At 46.8% G+C, this 16,965-nt stretch overlaps 1 protein-coding gene across 6 annotated transcripts in view; it reads right to left on the bottom strand.

Moving 5' to 3' along the window:
• Positions 1-1,257: 1,257 nt before the first annotated feature.
• LOC142464401 (toll-like receptor 6) overlaps positions 1,258-16,965 on the bottom strand; it is a 37,996-nt gene continuing 22,288 nt past the window's right edge. For 5 of the 6 annotated variants that reach the window (XM_075567868.1, XM_075567870.1, XM_075567869.1 and 2 more), the window contains one exon: positions 1,258-4,799. In XM_075567868.1, coding sequence (XP_075423983.1) covers positions 2,335-4,716 — 2,382 coding nt within the window. In that variant the 5' untranslated portion in view covers positions 4,717-4,799 and the 3' untranslated portion in view covers positions 1,258-2,334. Of the gene's footprint in view, positions 4,800-7,180; positions 8,317-16,965 lie in introns of those variants that run through there. The other variant, XM_075567872.1, reaches the window with a different exon arrangement.

Raw genomic sequence — 16,965 nt, 5'->3', positions numbered from 1 at the left:
GTCATCAAGCATTTCTGTGTGGATCTTTATGTTCCTTTATTGTACCTTTAAGTTTTACTGTGTACAAAGCCATACTGTACATTGCCTGCACTAAATAACAAAGAAGTAATACTACTGAGAGGACAATACAAAAACATAGAAACATCAATTTACAGCAGATAAAAACCACTTGGCCCACCTAGTCTGACATTTTCCCATCTGCTGTAAAACATCAGACACTTTTTGACCCTTGCCTTTTGTATTTAGGATAGCCTTATGTTTATCCCAAGCAGGTTTGAGTTCTGTATTAGTCCCTACCACGTCTGTTGGAAAAGTAGTCCACAAATTTTCTACCATTTTAGTGTAGAAGTACATCCTCTCCTTTCCCCTTAGCCAGCCCCATCCTGGCTTCAGAGAATGACCTCTTGTTCCAGCACTTTTCTTTCTTTGGCCTAAACTTCCCCCTTGTACTTTGTTGAATCCCGTTATGTATTTGAAAGTTACAATCATATGTCCCCTCTCTCTTCTATCCTCTAAGCCAGGGGTGTGCAAACTTTTATGCCCCCCCTGCCGGCTCTCCCCCACTGTTCGCACTACCCCCTCCTCCCCCCCTCCTTAACTTTTCTCCGGCATCATTTGACTCTGCGTTGTCATGGCGACACCAGAATCCGCTGGATAGAAGGTAAGAGAGGTGCAGAGGCCTTGCGCGTTCCCCCGGCAGTTTATTTAAATGTTGTGGGGAAGAGCGCAGGGTCTCTTTAAGCGCCGCCCCCCCCCCCTAGAAAATTTCACGCCATCCAGTTTCTGCACCCCTGCTCAAAGCTGTACATATGAATGTCCTGTTGCCTTCCCTGAAAAGTCTTATGCTATAGATCATGCACCATTTTAGTAGCCCTTCTTTCTTTGATGCTAATTTGTTTTGCAGGTTAACTTTAGAGAAGCCTTAGATCCAGTCTAGAATGAATTTCCTGAACTATTTCTAAATATGCAAACTTCTAATCAACTTGTTGCATAGTAAATAACGTGTAGTGGTCAATACATAAGTTTGTGTGTTCATTTTCTGCCATGTTATTTTGACTGGTTTGCCAACTTACTCTGCCTGCCTATAATGTATAATTCGATAAAGAGTAACTTTCCTTGTAAAAACAACTTGTTTCTTGACTGTGAACATAGAAAATAAATTGTTCCACCACTCCCATCATTGGGAAGGAAACACGTGACTAAGGGTGAGCAATCTTTTTATACATGGATTAAACACAAACTTGAAATAGACAGTCAACCGGGAGTTTCACTTCTTTATTTTTAAATCACAGTGCATTCAAACGGAAATTACTTTAAAAAAAAATATGCAAAACAAAAGCAGAAATTGAAAAGGTACTTTACAAGTATGGCTATGTCTAACTGCTTTCATCCCGCACTGAATATCTATGGCATTTCTGAAAAGATCAATGAAGCTAAACCTGATCCCCAACTCAATATACAAATACAATATTGCATCCCGCTTTCCTATGGCAAAGTCTAAAAATGCTAAATTAACTATTGTCAGTCAAAATGCCTTATTGCCTCGTTTTATTACAAACTATATGTCAAGTAGACATAGGCTACTGTGTGTAGACAAAAAAAAATAACACAAAATTTAAAAGGATAGCGTTTGTCCAAAGCAAGCAAATTGGTAGACAGAAATATCTAATGCAACTAATGCCTTAGGTTTTAAGACAAATCATGTCCCTTTCTACAAAATGGAAATCCAATTAACTGGTATCAAGTTCTCCATGGGTATGTTACTTAGTCTAAGGTCGCAGTGTGCGCACTGCGCACGTGACCGGGTGCCTGGGGCGCTCGTTACCTGAGTCAGCGCGACCTGGTGGACTCCAGGCAGCCCGTGACAGGGAGGCGTGGGCGTGGCCATGGCATCACGCGGGAGGTTCGCCCTCATTGGCTGAACCGCCGCCGTGATGTGGCCAGTGCTCCATCGCCACAAGAAAAGAGAAAATCCTTGTCTTGGCAAAATGTGGTCGCGCATGGCGAGCTCTACATGCGCGTGCAGGCAGCTACTGGGCCCCGGCACCATAGAGGGGCGGATCTTGTTCCCGCCGCTCACGCCGTAGCGCGCACAGCAGCTAACACTGGGGATGAGGCATTAGGCTCTTAAGGGCTGTTGTGCCTTAAATCCACTGTGTCGCAGACGGTCTTGGCTCTTCAAGGGATATATGGAACACAGGAGGTAACAATTACTAGAGCTTTCAATTAATTCCATTAACGAGCAGCAGTTGCTCTTAAGCAAAATCATCTCATTTTTTGACCTAGTGCCCTTGATTCTGTAACAGTTCCTCTACTTGGAATTTCTAAGCGTTTCTATGCATTGTTACTTGAGACAGAGGAAGTACTTTGTTCCTCTGGGTCTGATAAGTTAATATGAATAGCTGCCCTCAGGTTTGCCCAAAAAAGGCCATGTTTGCTTTTCTCCTTTGGCCACTCCAAATACGTTCTTTGTGCCATAAGAGCTTTTAATTTATAATATCTTGAGGGAATAAGATACTGAGGGATGGGATCAAGTAAAATAAGGATTAGATTGTCAGAGTTTTCAGCATACAGTTTATGTTGAGCAAAATAGAGTTCATAATGGCACCACTCACTCTGGACAAAATTAGGTGACAAAACAAAGATGGATTTGTAGCTTTTTTCAATGCAGTTTATAATATTTTCAATTATGCTTTTACCAGGGATAAAATTTCTCTCATGCAGACAGATCCGTACGGAGCCATCATCTTTTTCTATGCTCGGCAAAAAAATGTTCTTAACCCAAGTTGAATCATGTTCACTGTAAGAGATAAAAGCATGAAAGATCAAGTTCTCGAGGGCTTTATAATCCTTATTTTTCCTTGTTATCCTGTGCTTTGTGCGGGTCCACTGCCATATCATTCTTAAATACCATGGGACATCAAAATACTTACAAAGGCCAAAAATAAGAACCAAGAGGAAAACGGTTGGGAACAGAATAACAGGTATCAATAGTAATATATTGCAATATATTTCTGGTAAATAATAATTTTGCAGCTGGATTCCCTTCACGTCCTCTGGATATTCGCATACATAGGCACCTGGCCATCCGATCATCCTACCAGGTGAGTTTTTCCCTTGAGTTATAAAGCTTCTTATTTCACAATTACATTGAAATGGGTTGTGCCCTGCACTTATTTGTTTGACTCTCTGACAGCTTTGAAGGGTATCACGAGATGGGGAAAGAATCAGGTTATTCTCTGCATTAAGCAACATGAGACTACTGAAGAACGTGCAATCGGGAAGATCAGTGAGTCGATTATATGCAAGGTTGATCTCTTCCAAACCATTGAAACTGGTAATGTCCATGGGAATACGTGTAATTTCGTTGTTCTTCAGAATCAGTGTTTTGATATTTATTGGCAAACATTTAAAAACTGATTCCATCAAAGAAGTGGATGCCAAATTCAACGTTATAATACTTTTAGACCAGTGACAGGTCTCCTGATCGTACTGCAGTAGGTTATGGCTAATGTCTAAATGTTTAAGAGAAGTCATGTTACTTGTCATGACACTCATTTTGGATAACTTTTCCAGTTTATTTTCTCTCAGTTCCAGTGTTTCCAATTTGTGTAAATTGTCACACAATGGAAAAAGATCATCTGTCAATGCATTGTTTGAAAAGGTTATGTTACGAAAATTGCTGGGCTTCAAAGGGCACACCATGTAAAACAGGTGAGCCGAATTTATAGTCAATCTTTCAATGTTCATTTCAGAAAATATTCTGTACACGTAATTTTGATTAAATGTAAAAACGCCCACGCGCGCTCTTTGTATAAAGACTTCTTTCATTGAAGTCTTAGAATAATCAAAGATTATTCTTTCAATAGGTCCGAGAAAAAGGACATCATACAAATGCAGAAATTCAACAGACGTGTGCCAGATGTACTGAATAGCCTGAATAAGTATACCCCACTGCAATTCAATGTCTCTTAATGTTAATTTACTTACTTTTGAGTTCTTAGCTATATCTGAAAAATTAAGATCAGAATGTAGATTATCCATGGTTATATTTGACAATTCTAAAAATGTCGATGTATTAACCGCATCGTACAATACATTGTAAACATCGGTTTGGTGTGTTGGCAAAAGAAGATGAAGTTTCTTTGTGTTTAGCATTAGGAGGCTGCCATTTTCATAATCAGAGAGCCCATGTAGCACTATGAACACATTATGCAGTTGCAAGTGGGCTATAGCCTCAAAATCCGATTTCAGCATCCGACTAGCACCAACTCCAAGATATTCCAGCTGCAACAGGTTCCCTAAACCTTTGCACACGGCCATGCTTTTGAACTCATTGAAAGAAATATCCAAATGACGAAGGTTTTTAGGAAAAGTGTATGAGATATTCCTTAGTTTGTTGTGGGATAAATCTAAGTATTCCAAGAATGTGTTAAGTTCCAAAACATTGTTGTCCAAGTCCAGGATTTCATTATGAGATGCATTCAGAGATTTTAGTTTGGACAAATAGTTGAAGTCAGATGTCAGAAGGGTTTGTATATTATTAAATGATAAATCCAGTACAGTTGTCCATGACGACAGATTGTTTGGAACACTCTTCAATGATTTGTGTGAGAAGTTTGAAATAACCATGTTGCTTTGAAACAGTTGATAGTTAGTGCACTGTGTACACCAAACATTGGAAATCAAGACGAGGATGGAGAAAAAGACGGCCATATTGTCAAGATGGGCATACAGTATGTTTCACAGAGTATTTGTAGATTCCAGAATTCTTCACAATTTATTCCAACTTTAAACACCTGGAAAACAGAAAACACACCATTCAATTTAATAAAGAGAATTTTTTTTTACTAATTAAGTGAAATGTAAACACAAGGTATTCAAAATTAGGATTACATTCTTTGATATATATATATATATATATATATATATATATATTCAAATTACAACGTAAAGGAACATAATAGGTTAATTGATATCTTAACAGCAAAACCAGCAAGATTTATTGTATATGTGTTCAAACATGCTGGTTTGCTAGTCGTGCTCATTGACATACTGGTGATGTCATAAACCAATCACCAGTATGTCAATGAGCGCGACTAGTATGGGATCTGAGGAAGAAAAGGGTCTGTGATGATAAGGATATAGGACCTATTATGTGCATACAGTACCAGCAAGCTAAACTAAGATGTGGGCCGGACCAAGACAACCACTAGTTGAGACAGTTTCAATCAGTTACCTTCTTCCTAGAATAGGGAATGAAGTGTGTGGTTAGTGGAGCTGAGCTGACACAGCGTAGAATGTAGCTGTATGTTGAGGAAACTACTAAGTCTCGAGGGTGGGGGGCCACCACGAGGGTGTAGTTATGCCGGCTTCACTGGATACATTGTGTTAATCAGCCACGTTGTTACTGAATTTGTCTCAGTTTATGATCCAAGCAAGCAGTGTGTGTTGACATTTAGCACTGATGTTCCGGGACATGTGGGGATCTGACGGACTCCACTACCAATCGTGTCAAGTACTTGTTTGTTTCTCCGTGGCTCACAGCTGGTATTTTCAGTTTAGGGTATATTGAGATTATCATCCAATGTACCTGGTCAGTTTAACTGTTGATCCAAATGTGTGTCTATTCTGGCCATTTGGTCACTTACCTTTAACCACGGATCATTATAGACGTGGTGCTTAAGTATTGGCAGCCACTACCACGCCTACCTTTTTCGCTCGATCATCTGATGCATGATAACATAGGGTAGCTGTATGACACTCATTCAGCAAGCGACACAGGGTATAAAAGTATATATTCATATGATAGTCAGTGATAGTAATGCGTGGTAGTGTATGCGCGATCTGTGTATAATACATAGAAGATAAGAAACAGAGTTGGCCACAAACACTTAGCAACAAGCTTTTTCACATTTATAGGAGATTATCATTTAGGCAGTTTCAATTAGATACTAGTATCTATCAGTAAACTGTACTCTGTAATAGTGATACATACTGCCATGTATATCCCGCTATTTAGAATCCACACATCCAGTCACGTGGCTTAAGACTACAGTAGCCACAGGAGAGCTACATGCATTCCTAAGTAACTGGAGTCCTATATTGCCTAATTTTGACTTGGTAAATTAGGAACATCACAGTATTGGGCACTATCCCTAGGTAGAAAGCAGGCTGGTTTCAGCATGTATCAGCTAACTTTCACCTACTAATCAAGTATCTCCTGCAGTCTAGTGACGTTTCAGTGCTCCAATTTGTTTTTTAATTTCCATGTTTGTTGTTTAGTTCTGATTTAAATAAAATTGAATTGTTTTGTACTAGTAGAGTAGTGGGCATCGCCAAGGGTTCTTTTCTCTTCTCGTGTTGTTCATATGCTATAGCCCTGATAACACCTCTCTAGAAAGATAAATAATACTGTAGGCTGAGCATGGACCCCCCCACTATTTGTCTAATTAGCCCAGTCACAGAGCAGGTTGTCTGTCAGGACAGAGCTGTCAAGCAGGTAAGTTTTACTTCGGCTCTGCTTGCTCCCCCCTTAGGCCAGGTCCATCGTGCCTTCGTCCGTGCAGAGGCGTGGGTGGCCGTGACGTCACCTGCTTGAAGCGGGTGCATTTTTCGGCCATGGTATGCGATCAATCCGTGGGCGTGTCTAGGTGCGTTCCAGTGACGTCACGGAGCTGGTTCGCCCTCATTGGGCGAACAGCTCACGTGACCAGCCTGTCGCACCAAGAAATCAGTTTAAACTGATTTCTTTGCGCAACGCGTGCCCGCATGCCGCATGGACGCAAACACTGCCTTAAGGCAGTCTGTTCGCTCAGTCTGCGGTACCATGGCCCCAGCCTTATGCTGCTGAGAATTAAGAGGAGAAAAACCAAAACTAACAACAACAAGAAGTCTGCCACAACAGACAGAAGGATTAGTGCTGAAAGGTAAAGAAAATGAAGAGTAAAAAAAGAACAATGAGAACATGAAAGACACGGTGAATAAAGAGGGCGAAGAAGAAAATATGTGAAAAGAAAAATCTAGGTTAACATGGAGATGTAAATGCAAAGAGGCATTGTAAAAAAGGGAAAAAGAAGCGAAAGATGCAGCAATAAAATGTAAATACTGTATAAGTTCATGGATTTATGGTAATAACAATTTAGGGGATACGAGCTGCAGGTCGCAGTTCCATATTAACCTGAACCATGTGTCCGGCCATTGCCCCCTGACCCAGAATCCAGGAAGGCCCATGTAGTAGTCCTGAAGGTGTCCCCGCATAGTACGGAATGTAAACCCTGGACAAAAGTTTGGGAGGAGGACAAGTGATGGTTCCTAGCGTGATCCTCCTGACTCTCACTGAGCTGTGGCATTTCCCGGCTTCACGGGACAGGTGGCGACTAAGTGTCCGCTGTTACCACAGTATAAACATAGTCCAGAGTGGCGTCTGCGCTGCCTTTCACCGGTGGACAAGCGTGTGAGTCCCATTTGCATGGGTTCGTCTACTGCTGATGGTGGAGCATTTAAGCTTGTGGCCGGCTGAGAAAAGAATGAGTGCGTACCCTGTTGGTGTCTTCCTCTCTCCATCCTTCTCTCTTGGAGACGTTGGTCCATGCATATGCAGAGGGCTTCCGGGCTCTCCAATACCGCGGGGCGTTCTAGTGCCGCCAGCTCGTCTTTGAGGTTTTTGGACAGCCCTTGCCAGAATGCCGCTGTCAAGGCCTGGTCATTCCAGCCGGTGTCTGCGGCTACGGTGCGAAACAAGAGAGCGTAGCGAGCCACCGTATGATCCCCCTGTGAGATATTTAGAAGAGTGGAGGCTGCGGTTACCTTTCACCCTGGTGTGTCAAAGACTCTTCGGAACTCTGTGGCGAATCGGTCGAAATCAGAGGTCAGGTCTGGTCTGGTCTTTGCTCCCAGATAGGTGAAGCCCATACCTCCTTAGAGCGTTGGGAAGGAAAATGTACAGGTGATAGTTCGAAATGTATAGAGCATTGATTGAGAAACCCCCGACATCCTAGAGGGTCACCCCCATAAAGGTTTGGAGTAGGCAAACGTGGCTCTGAAGTTGGGGTGCGGTGGCAGGAGCCGAAACCACGGGTGGAGTGGTGGTTGGGTTGAGGGCTATAACCCGGTTATCTAGGTCCCATAGAGCGCGTTGCAACCCCTCCATACGCTGATTATTCTGATTCAGACATCCCTCCACTTGTTTACATATGGCTTCAATTTCATGTAGTTGTCGACACACCCCAGCGGGGTCCAGGTTTGTACGGCTGAGCATATTGTAAGGGTTGCTCGCTACAACCTGGACTAGACCGCGGGGTCGAGGTGGGGATGTATATTACCGCCGCCCTACAACCACGGAGCCAGGTCCGGATAGCAGAGTCAGGGAGGTGTAGCTGGGTCAGGGTAGGAGAATGTAGGTAGGTAGCGGTACTTGCTGTGGTCCGGGGTTGGAGAAAAAAAAGAGTAGCCATTGTCCGTTAGCCGTGGTCGAGTAGCAGAGAGAGCAGGAATCCAATTACAAGCCGAAGTCCAGGGATATAGAAGAGACAGATCCGGGTACAGGCAGGGGTCACAAGAGAAGTCAGGCAAGGTCTGGATACAGGAAAAACTCAGGCTGCAGTGAGCACGGTGCATAAAAAAACGTTTATCGTCAGCAACAAGCAGAGGGCTGAGTGGGTATAAGAGGAGCCAGGAGCCATTAGAAAGGAGGCAGGGTGAGTGGTCAACATGTAGGTAGAGAGCTGATAGGAGGAAGTTACCTGCGGATCAGGTGTGGAGCAGCTGAGGGTAATCCTGACATCAGATGCCGTGTATGAGTGAGGTGCGTGATGCAAGGCGGGCGCGCCGCCGCCAGGGTTGCGTGATCTGGGACCGTCACGGGCACGAGTTTGTGTGAGTTACTTTTTGCAGTGGTATGCGCGCATTGCTGAGGGTCCACACGCGTCCCCGGGTGGTTTGGCCGATGTGTCCGTGGGGCGGGGCTTAGGCGCAACCCCGACACCACGTCAGTCGGAGCTGAGACGCCATTAGGCACAAGGCCAGGTATCCCCTGCTAGGCCTCAGCTAGGCCCCGAATCCCCTGTGTAGCTTGTGGTTGCTGCAGGGACAGACTACAGAGAGAGACAGACCAACGTTGGAAGCAGAGTTCCTGAATCCCAGAGTGGATTAAAGGCTGATTTTTGCTGTACTAAGTGTAAGTGCATACTACCTTACCACCTAAACCCTGAATTGCTCAGATATATTGCCCTATGATGTTTTTCTCTTTTCTTCTTTCCCTGCACATTTGCGCTAGGTCGTTCTTTTCTATATATATGTAAGGATGTGTATACATATATATGAGGGTTCCGCGCTGTCACTAATAAAGGAAGCGCCATACTGTTCTTTTGCCAGTAAGGTCACTGTGTGAATAGTCAGGCTGCGCATGCGCGAGGGAAGCGCGCGAAAGGCAACCAATCTGGAGGGACTTTGGGGGTTGCACTCTGAACTCTGAACTGTGGGAGAGTCAGCTGAGGCTGAGGACCAATAGGGTGCGAGACTCTGGATAGAGAGACAGGATGCGTGTGGGCGGTGGGACACACGAGTGAGAGGTGAAGGAGGAAGGTGGCGGAACCTCGTGTGCGTGAGCGGAGGGTCAGTGACCCTTCCGCTTAGGTCAGAGACATTCCCCAGCCCCCAGGAGCATTACCCCTGTCATCGTAGGGTGCCGCTTTTGTAGGGACGGCCGTAGCAGTTAGGGACGTATTCCCTTAGTGCGGGTTCAGCTGCGGAGTCGCGGACGCCATCTTGGTCTGGAGAACAGACCACACAGCATAGCGGAGTGTCGGCGCAAGGCTGGAGCAACACTACGGACCCTGTGTGAAGTGGTGTGGTCACCGTACTGACCGGAAGGTATCGTTAGTCAATAAGTGCACCTACACCGGTCACCAGGCGCTGATCCCGCCTCCCACTAACTAATTGGGGGCACTAGTGTGCCATCAAACTATTCCATACAGCTAATAGTTGCAGGACATACTCCTTGGGAGAGTGGCAGAGCCACCTGTGTACAGAACATTATCCCTATCAAGGTGTGGCCGAGCCACAGTGTGTTATGTTGTGATTGTAGAGTATAAGGGTCTTACGCATGTTATGTATACTCTGCAAGATTCCATTAGTTAATATCAATAGTAAAAGGTTGCCTGTTGCACAATACGATTGTTATGTTTTCTTGCTCAGGGTAGATCCTCTACTATGGGGATCCTGGGTAAGTGGAGGCGCTGCACCATGATAAGTGAGGGTATGACCCCAGGCTCCCCAACAGCGGAGGCTTAGAGCTCCTGAAGCCGCAGGTAACACACAACACCAGTAGTTCCTTAGTGCAGGGGTTCACAAAAAGGGCTACATTTGGAGGCGCTGCTGAGATACTTAGACCTGGGGTGCCCCCACATTTTTTTTCTCTATTGTGCAACCAACCCACATTATGTCGGTGCCCTCGGCGCTCGAGGTGCGCAAGTGGGCCCAGCGGCGCGGGAATCCCTTGAATCGTGCTTTCGCGCTGGGCCATGTTCCCGCCACGATCTCGTTAGGTACAGTGACCGAGCAGGTCCGCAAGCTCCCGCTCCTGGACAATGCCCAAGTACAAGACCATTTCTATGACCGCGACCAGGCCTGGCGCCGGGTCTTGTATGCCACTGAACAAGATATATGCCCCGAGGCCTTGCCCCGTATACTGCTGCTGCCCGAGGCCCCGGGGGTGCGCTGCCCCATAGTCCAGGTGGACACCCCTGCGCCCCTGGCCACTTCCACCCCACAGAGAGAGTATACAACCGCAGTAGGTGCTGCGACTGGGGGCCCAGACCACTCCCCTGACCGTGGCCTGCAACCTCGCTGGCCAGCAGCCCTGAACCTAGGCTCCTCATCCACCCCGCCAGGCCTGCGGTCTGGCCTCAACCGACTTATCCTATAAAGACTGGACACTTACCCCGCAGTCGGGGATAGCTTACCGGGAGACACCTCTATCCCCGCGATAGCAGCCGCTCTCCACAACACAACCCAGTCGCTCCAGTATAGGAAGTTAAAGGCCTTCTCCGGTGAGAAACCCACGCCCCAAGGGGAAGTAGGGATAGAGGACTGGTTGGATCATACAGAACAGGTGCTGCCTGAATGGACCTGCACGGACGCGGTCCGAAGACAACGCATCGTTGAGTGCTTACGGCCTCCCGCGTCCCACATGGTGCACTACTACCGAGATGACACTCCGAGAGACTAATGAAGGTACTGGATAGACTTCAGGAGGAGGGCCTCAAACTGTCTCTGGACAAATGTAAATTCTGTCGGTCCTCCGTGACGTATGTGGGCCACATCGTATCGGCCGAAGGGGTGTCCACCGATCCCGGGAAGATAGAAGCGGTGGTGAACTGGCCTAGGCCTCATAATGTCCAAGAGTTGCGGTCGTTCTTGGGATTTTGTGGCTATTACCGGCGGTTCGTGGAAGGCTACTCCAGCAAAGCCAAGCTGTTGAACGATCTTCTAAAGGTATATCCAGGAGAAACCGAGAGAAAGGGGGTCACGGCGCAAACACCCTTTGGGGAGAAATGGACCCCAGAATGTGAACAGGCATTCCTGAACTTAAAGACTAGCCTCACTCAGGCCCCGGTCTTGGCCTATGCGGATCCAGAACGGGAATATGTCCTACATGTAGATGCTAGCCTTAGTGGGCTGGGAGCTGTATTGCATCAGAAGTATGAGACGGGGCTACGTCCAGTGGCCTATGCGAGCCGAAGCTTGACACTTAGTGAGCAGAACTATCCGGTCCATAAACTGGAATTCTTGGCCCTAAAATGGGCAGTGGTGGACAAGCTGCACGACTACCTGTATGGGGTACAGTTCGAAGTACGCACGGACAACAACCCCATGACATATATAAATACGTCCGCCAAATTGGACGCCACGGGACACCGTTGGTTAGCTGCCCTGGCCAACTACAGGTTCAACCTTAAATACAAACCCGGACCCACCAACATAGGTGCCGACGTCCTGTCTCGTCGACCTGGCCTTCAGTCTACCCCTGATGAGGAAGTATGGGAAGAAATAACGGGTCCCGGGATTCGTGCTCCGTGGCTGCGGTAGTCGACAATCAGGTAGCATTCTCGGAATTACGGGTTGCTGACTCTTTGGGATGCCACTCGCGAGCCATTCCTCGGGCCTATCAAGGTCGAGAAGGGATGAATATCACGGAAGATAATATCATCTCGTGGAGGGACCTAGTGCATTACCAAACTCAAGACCCCATAGTGGAGCTGGCCCGTCAAGCGGTACAACAAGATAATCCTTCTATACTTAAGAAAGCTCCCAAAAACTTGGTGAAACTCCTGTTGAATGAGTTTGGGAAGTTCGAAATGGACAATTGTTTGTTATATCGGGTGATACCATATCATAACATCCCGATCGGCGTCAGCTGTTTCTACCGGAACGCTTGAGGACTATGGTCCTTCGGGCCCTTCACGATGACCATGGCCATCTGGGCATTGATAAGACATTTGGGCTACTACAGGATAGGTTCTATTGGCCTAGGATGAGAGAGTCCGTGGAGCAGCATTGTCGAAGGTGTAATCGCTGCTTACAAAGGAAAACACTGCCCACCAGGGCGGCTCCCATGGCACACTTGAAAAGTTCGGGCCCCATGGATCTGGTGTGTATGGATTTTCTCTGTATTGAACCCGACAGCCGGGGCATTAGCAATGTTCTCGTGATCACTGACCACTACACCAGGTACTCCCAAGTGTTCCCTACGAAAGATCAGAAGGCCGTAACGGTGGCCCGAGTCCTGTGGGAAAAGTATTTCATTCATTATGGATTACCAAATCGTCTTCACTCTGATCAGGGCAGGGACTTTGAGAGTACACTGATAAAGGAATTGCTCACACTACTGAACATTGCCAAGTCACGTACCACCCTGTACCACCCCGAAGGGGTTGCTTTGCCCGAACGGTTCAATCGCACCTTGTTAGATATGTTAGGAACTCTGACAAGCCCACAAAAGACAGAGTGGAGTAAGCACGTGGAGACGTTGGTACATGCGTATAATTGTACCCGGCATGAGTCCACCGGGTACACCCCGTACTTTTTGATGTTCGGAAGAGAAGCACGGTTACCGGTGGATGTGCGACTGCGGATATCTACCGATGGGGTATCCAACAGAACGCATTTTCGATATGTACAGCGGCTAAGGGACAGTCTGCAGCAGGCCTATAAATTGGCTGAACGAACGGCAGCGCAATTGAATGCGGGAAATAAAAGACGCTACGATCACAAAGTACGTCACAAGGAAATTCACCCCTGGGACGCGGTCCTCTTACGCAACTTAGGTGTTCCTGGGAAACATAAATTGGCGGACCGGTGGCGGGAAGGTGTGTACGAGGTGGAGTCACAGATGCCTGGCCTTCCTGTGTATCGGATCAAGGACTCCGAAGGCCGCGTAAAAGTGTGGCATAGGAATCACCTACTTCCCATACCTCAAGTAGGGAATGACGAGTTGGAATTACCCGCTACGCCAATAGATGGAGAAGTTGAAAACCCAGAGGATGGCCTAGAGACTGTAAAATTTGCCACCTCTGAGGATCCGATGGAAGGAACCTCTCAAAGGGGCCTTCCGGCCGCGGGGGCATCTCCCGAAGGAGCCACGGGTAAAGAGCCTCTTGGCCCGAACATCGACAATCTGACTCCAGTGAGTCAGTCCCTAGATCCACAAAGCCCATGTTTCACACCCCAGAGAGACTATACTAATGCTGAAAACCCCTCAAGGGTAGAGATGGAAACACCAGTTGAGACTGGATACTCTGCAGAGGAAGCAGAGGAGAATCAACCTCGACGAAGTCAAAGAACCAGTCAGCCTCCCATGCGAATGGCATACGATCAATTTGGGGCACCCCATTATGAGGCTCAGCAGTGGGCTCGGCATAGAATGCAAGCTATGGTGGTACTGTTCAACGAAATGTGTAACCTAATCTAGGAAAGAGAGGGCTGTGTAAATAAGTTCATATATATGTTGTTTAGGTAGTCCAGCGGGGACGTTGGATTCTGGAGAGGGGAGAATGTAAGGATGTGTATACATATATATGAGGGTTCCGCGCTGTCACTAATAAAGGAAGCGCCATACTGTTCTTTTGCCAGTAAGGTCACTGTGTGAATAGTCAGGCTGCGCATGCACGAGGGAAGCGCGCGAAAGGCAACCAATCTGGAGGGACTTTGGGGGTTGCACTCTGAACTCTGAACTGTGGGAGAGTCAGCTGAGGCTGAGGACCAATAGGGTGCGAGACTCTGGATAGAGAGACAGGATGCGTGTGGGCGGTGGGACACACGAGTGAGAGGTGAAGGAGGAAGGTGGCGGAACCTCGTGTGCGTGAGCGGAGGGTCAGTGACCCTTCCGCTTAGGTCAGACATTCCCCAGCCCCCAGGAGCATTACCCCTGTCATCGTAGGGTGCCGCTTTTGTAGGGACGGCCGTAGCAGTTAGGGACGTATTTCCTTAGTGCGGGTTCAGCTGCGGAGTCGCGGACGCCATCTTGGTCTGGAGAACAGACCACACAGCATAGCGGAGTGTCGGCGCAAGGCTGGAGCAACACTACGGACCCTGTGTGAAGTGGTGTGGTCACCGTAGTGACCGGAAGGTATCGTTAGTCAACAAGTGCACCTACACCGGTCACCAGGCGCTGATCCCGCCTCCCACTAACTAATTGGGGGCACTAGTGTGCCATCAAACTATTCCATACAGCTAATAGTTGCAGGACATACTCCTTGGGAGAGTGGCAGAGCCACCTGTGTACAGAACATTATCCCTATCAAGGTGTGGCCGAGCCACAGTGTGTTATGTTGTGATTGTAGAGTATAAGGGTCTTACGCATGTTATGTATACTCTGCAAGATTCCATTAGTTAATATCAATAGTAAAAGGTTGCCAGTTGCACAATACGATTGTTATGTTTTCTTGCTCAGGGTAGATCCTCTACTATGGGGATCCTGGGTAAGTGGAGGCGCTGCACCATGATAAGTGAGGGTATGACCCCAGGCTCCCCAACAGCGGAGGCTTAGAGCTCCTGAAGCCGCAGGTAACACACAACACCAGTAGTTCCTTAGTGCAGGGGTTCACAAAAAGGGCTACATATATATATATATATATATATATATATATATACACACACACACACACACACACTTTATGTTGCCAGCAGTAATCCTGTTATATTATACTGGTGTGTTTTTATAATATTGTCCTGCACGGGGTTATCCCACTCAGTTAGGATCCCGCGCAGGTTGAGGCGCTGTCGACCGACGGATCAGGTACACCCCAGGCTCCCAGTAGTGGAGGCTCAAACCTCCTGTGAGCCCCAAGTAAAGCAGCACATACACAATAGCCACTGTATCTCCCAGGGAGTGGGGGGAAAGTGCGATATATATATATATATATGTAAATATAACATGTTGTAACATGAACCAAAACTCAATAAAGCATGTCGAGGGATTGATATTGCATAATAAATATTACAAAATGTTGTTACATTATATGACCAAACAGTGTTGTCAACCTGTTTGATAATCTATTTATTCCCGGTGACTTTGAACAGACTGTAACCCAGGGGGGCGCAAACTGTTTTCCCTGCACCCCCCTGCCGGCAGTCCCCTCACCTCCGCGCACCCCATCACCCGTGCTCCGATGTCGGTACCGGTGTCATGACGTCACGTTGCCATAGCATGACCTCGCGGCGTCAAATGACGCGACGCGTGTGAGAAGCCGCCGGAGCCAAGGTAAGTTAGGTTTACAGAAGCCCTGCAGCTCCCCCGGCACTTAATTTAAGTGCCTTTGGAAAGCGCGCGGGGCCTCTGTAAACCCCGCGCCCCCCGCACTCATTCTCGCACCCCCCCTGGGCGTCGCACTCCCCAGTTTGCGCACCGCTGCTGTAACCCATATTTAGCACAGAATGAGGCCGAATTGTAGTGTTTGCTATAATCCTCTATTGTTTAGCCTCACAATGACTTCCAAAAATACAAATTAATGTTTAGCAACGTAGAGTCAGTCCATTAAAGCAGCAATACTAATTCCTTCTTTTTTTATTACTATTATTTGTATATGTAAGGCATGTGACAATCTATAATTCTACAATCGTACCTAGGCTGGCAATCGTTTGGTGCTCCTGTTATAAATCTGTAAAAATCCTGATTGTGTGCCCAACAGAGTGGCTGCTTCAGTCAGTGTAACTCAGCAACTACAATGTATCCTTATAACATGATCTATTGTTACCGTTTGCAGCTCAAACTGCTGGGAATATTGGCAACAAATAAACACAATTAAGAAGTATGTATGTGTATGTGTCTTTATTTATATAGCGCCATTAATGTACATAGCGCTTAACAGCAGTAATACACGTGACATTCATATAAATAACAAATAATATAAATAACACATAAAGGGGAGAAGTGCTTCAGACATAAAAGTAACATTTAGGAAAAAGAGTCCCTGCTCCAAAGAGCTTACAATCTAATTGCAACACGTGTGGCAAAGATATTGCACTGCTTGGGAGGAGGGCTAAAGCCTGCTATAGAAATCAAAGGATGCGTTAAAAAACGCATAAATAGCATTAAGAGTTGAATGAAAAACAAAAAAATACAGTATCAAATACTACAGCGGTGCGCAAAGTGGGGGGCGCGAGATTGTGCAGGGGGGGGCGCGGGCAGTTGCAGAGGCCCCGCGCTCTTCCCCCAAGCATTTAAATGAAATGCCGGGGGATTGCGTGAGGCCCCTGCAACTGTTTACTTACCGGGATCCAGCCATCGGTGTTGCGTCGCCATGGCAACGCGACGTCAATAGATGCCGCGGCACCATGTGACCTGACGTCACACACCCACGCAGCGTCATCTGACGCAGATGAAGGTAGGCAGAGAGACAGGGGGGCGCAGCACAAAAAGTTTGCGCTCCCCTGAAATACTACACGACTAATTTATTTAAAAAC

Source organism: Ascaphus truei, chromosome 1, assembly GCF_040206685.1.
Source record: "Ascaphus truei isolate aAscTru1 chromosome 1, aAscTru1.hap1, whole genome shotgun sequence".
Classification (NCBI taxonomy): Eukaryota; Metazoa; Chordata; class Amphibia; order Anura; family Ascaphidae; genus Ascaphus; species Ascaphus truei.
The sequence above is the reverse complement of the archived record's forward strand: the minus strand, read 5'-3'. Positions and strand labels throughout refer to the sequence as shown.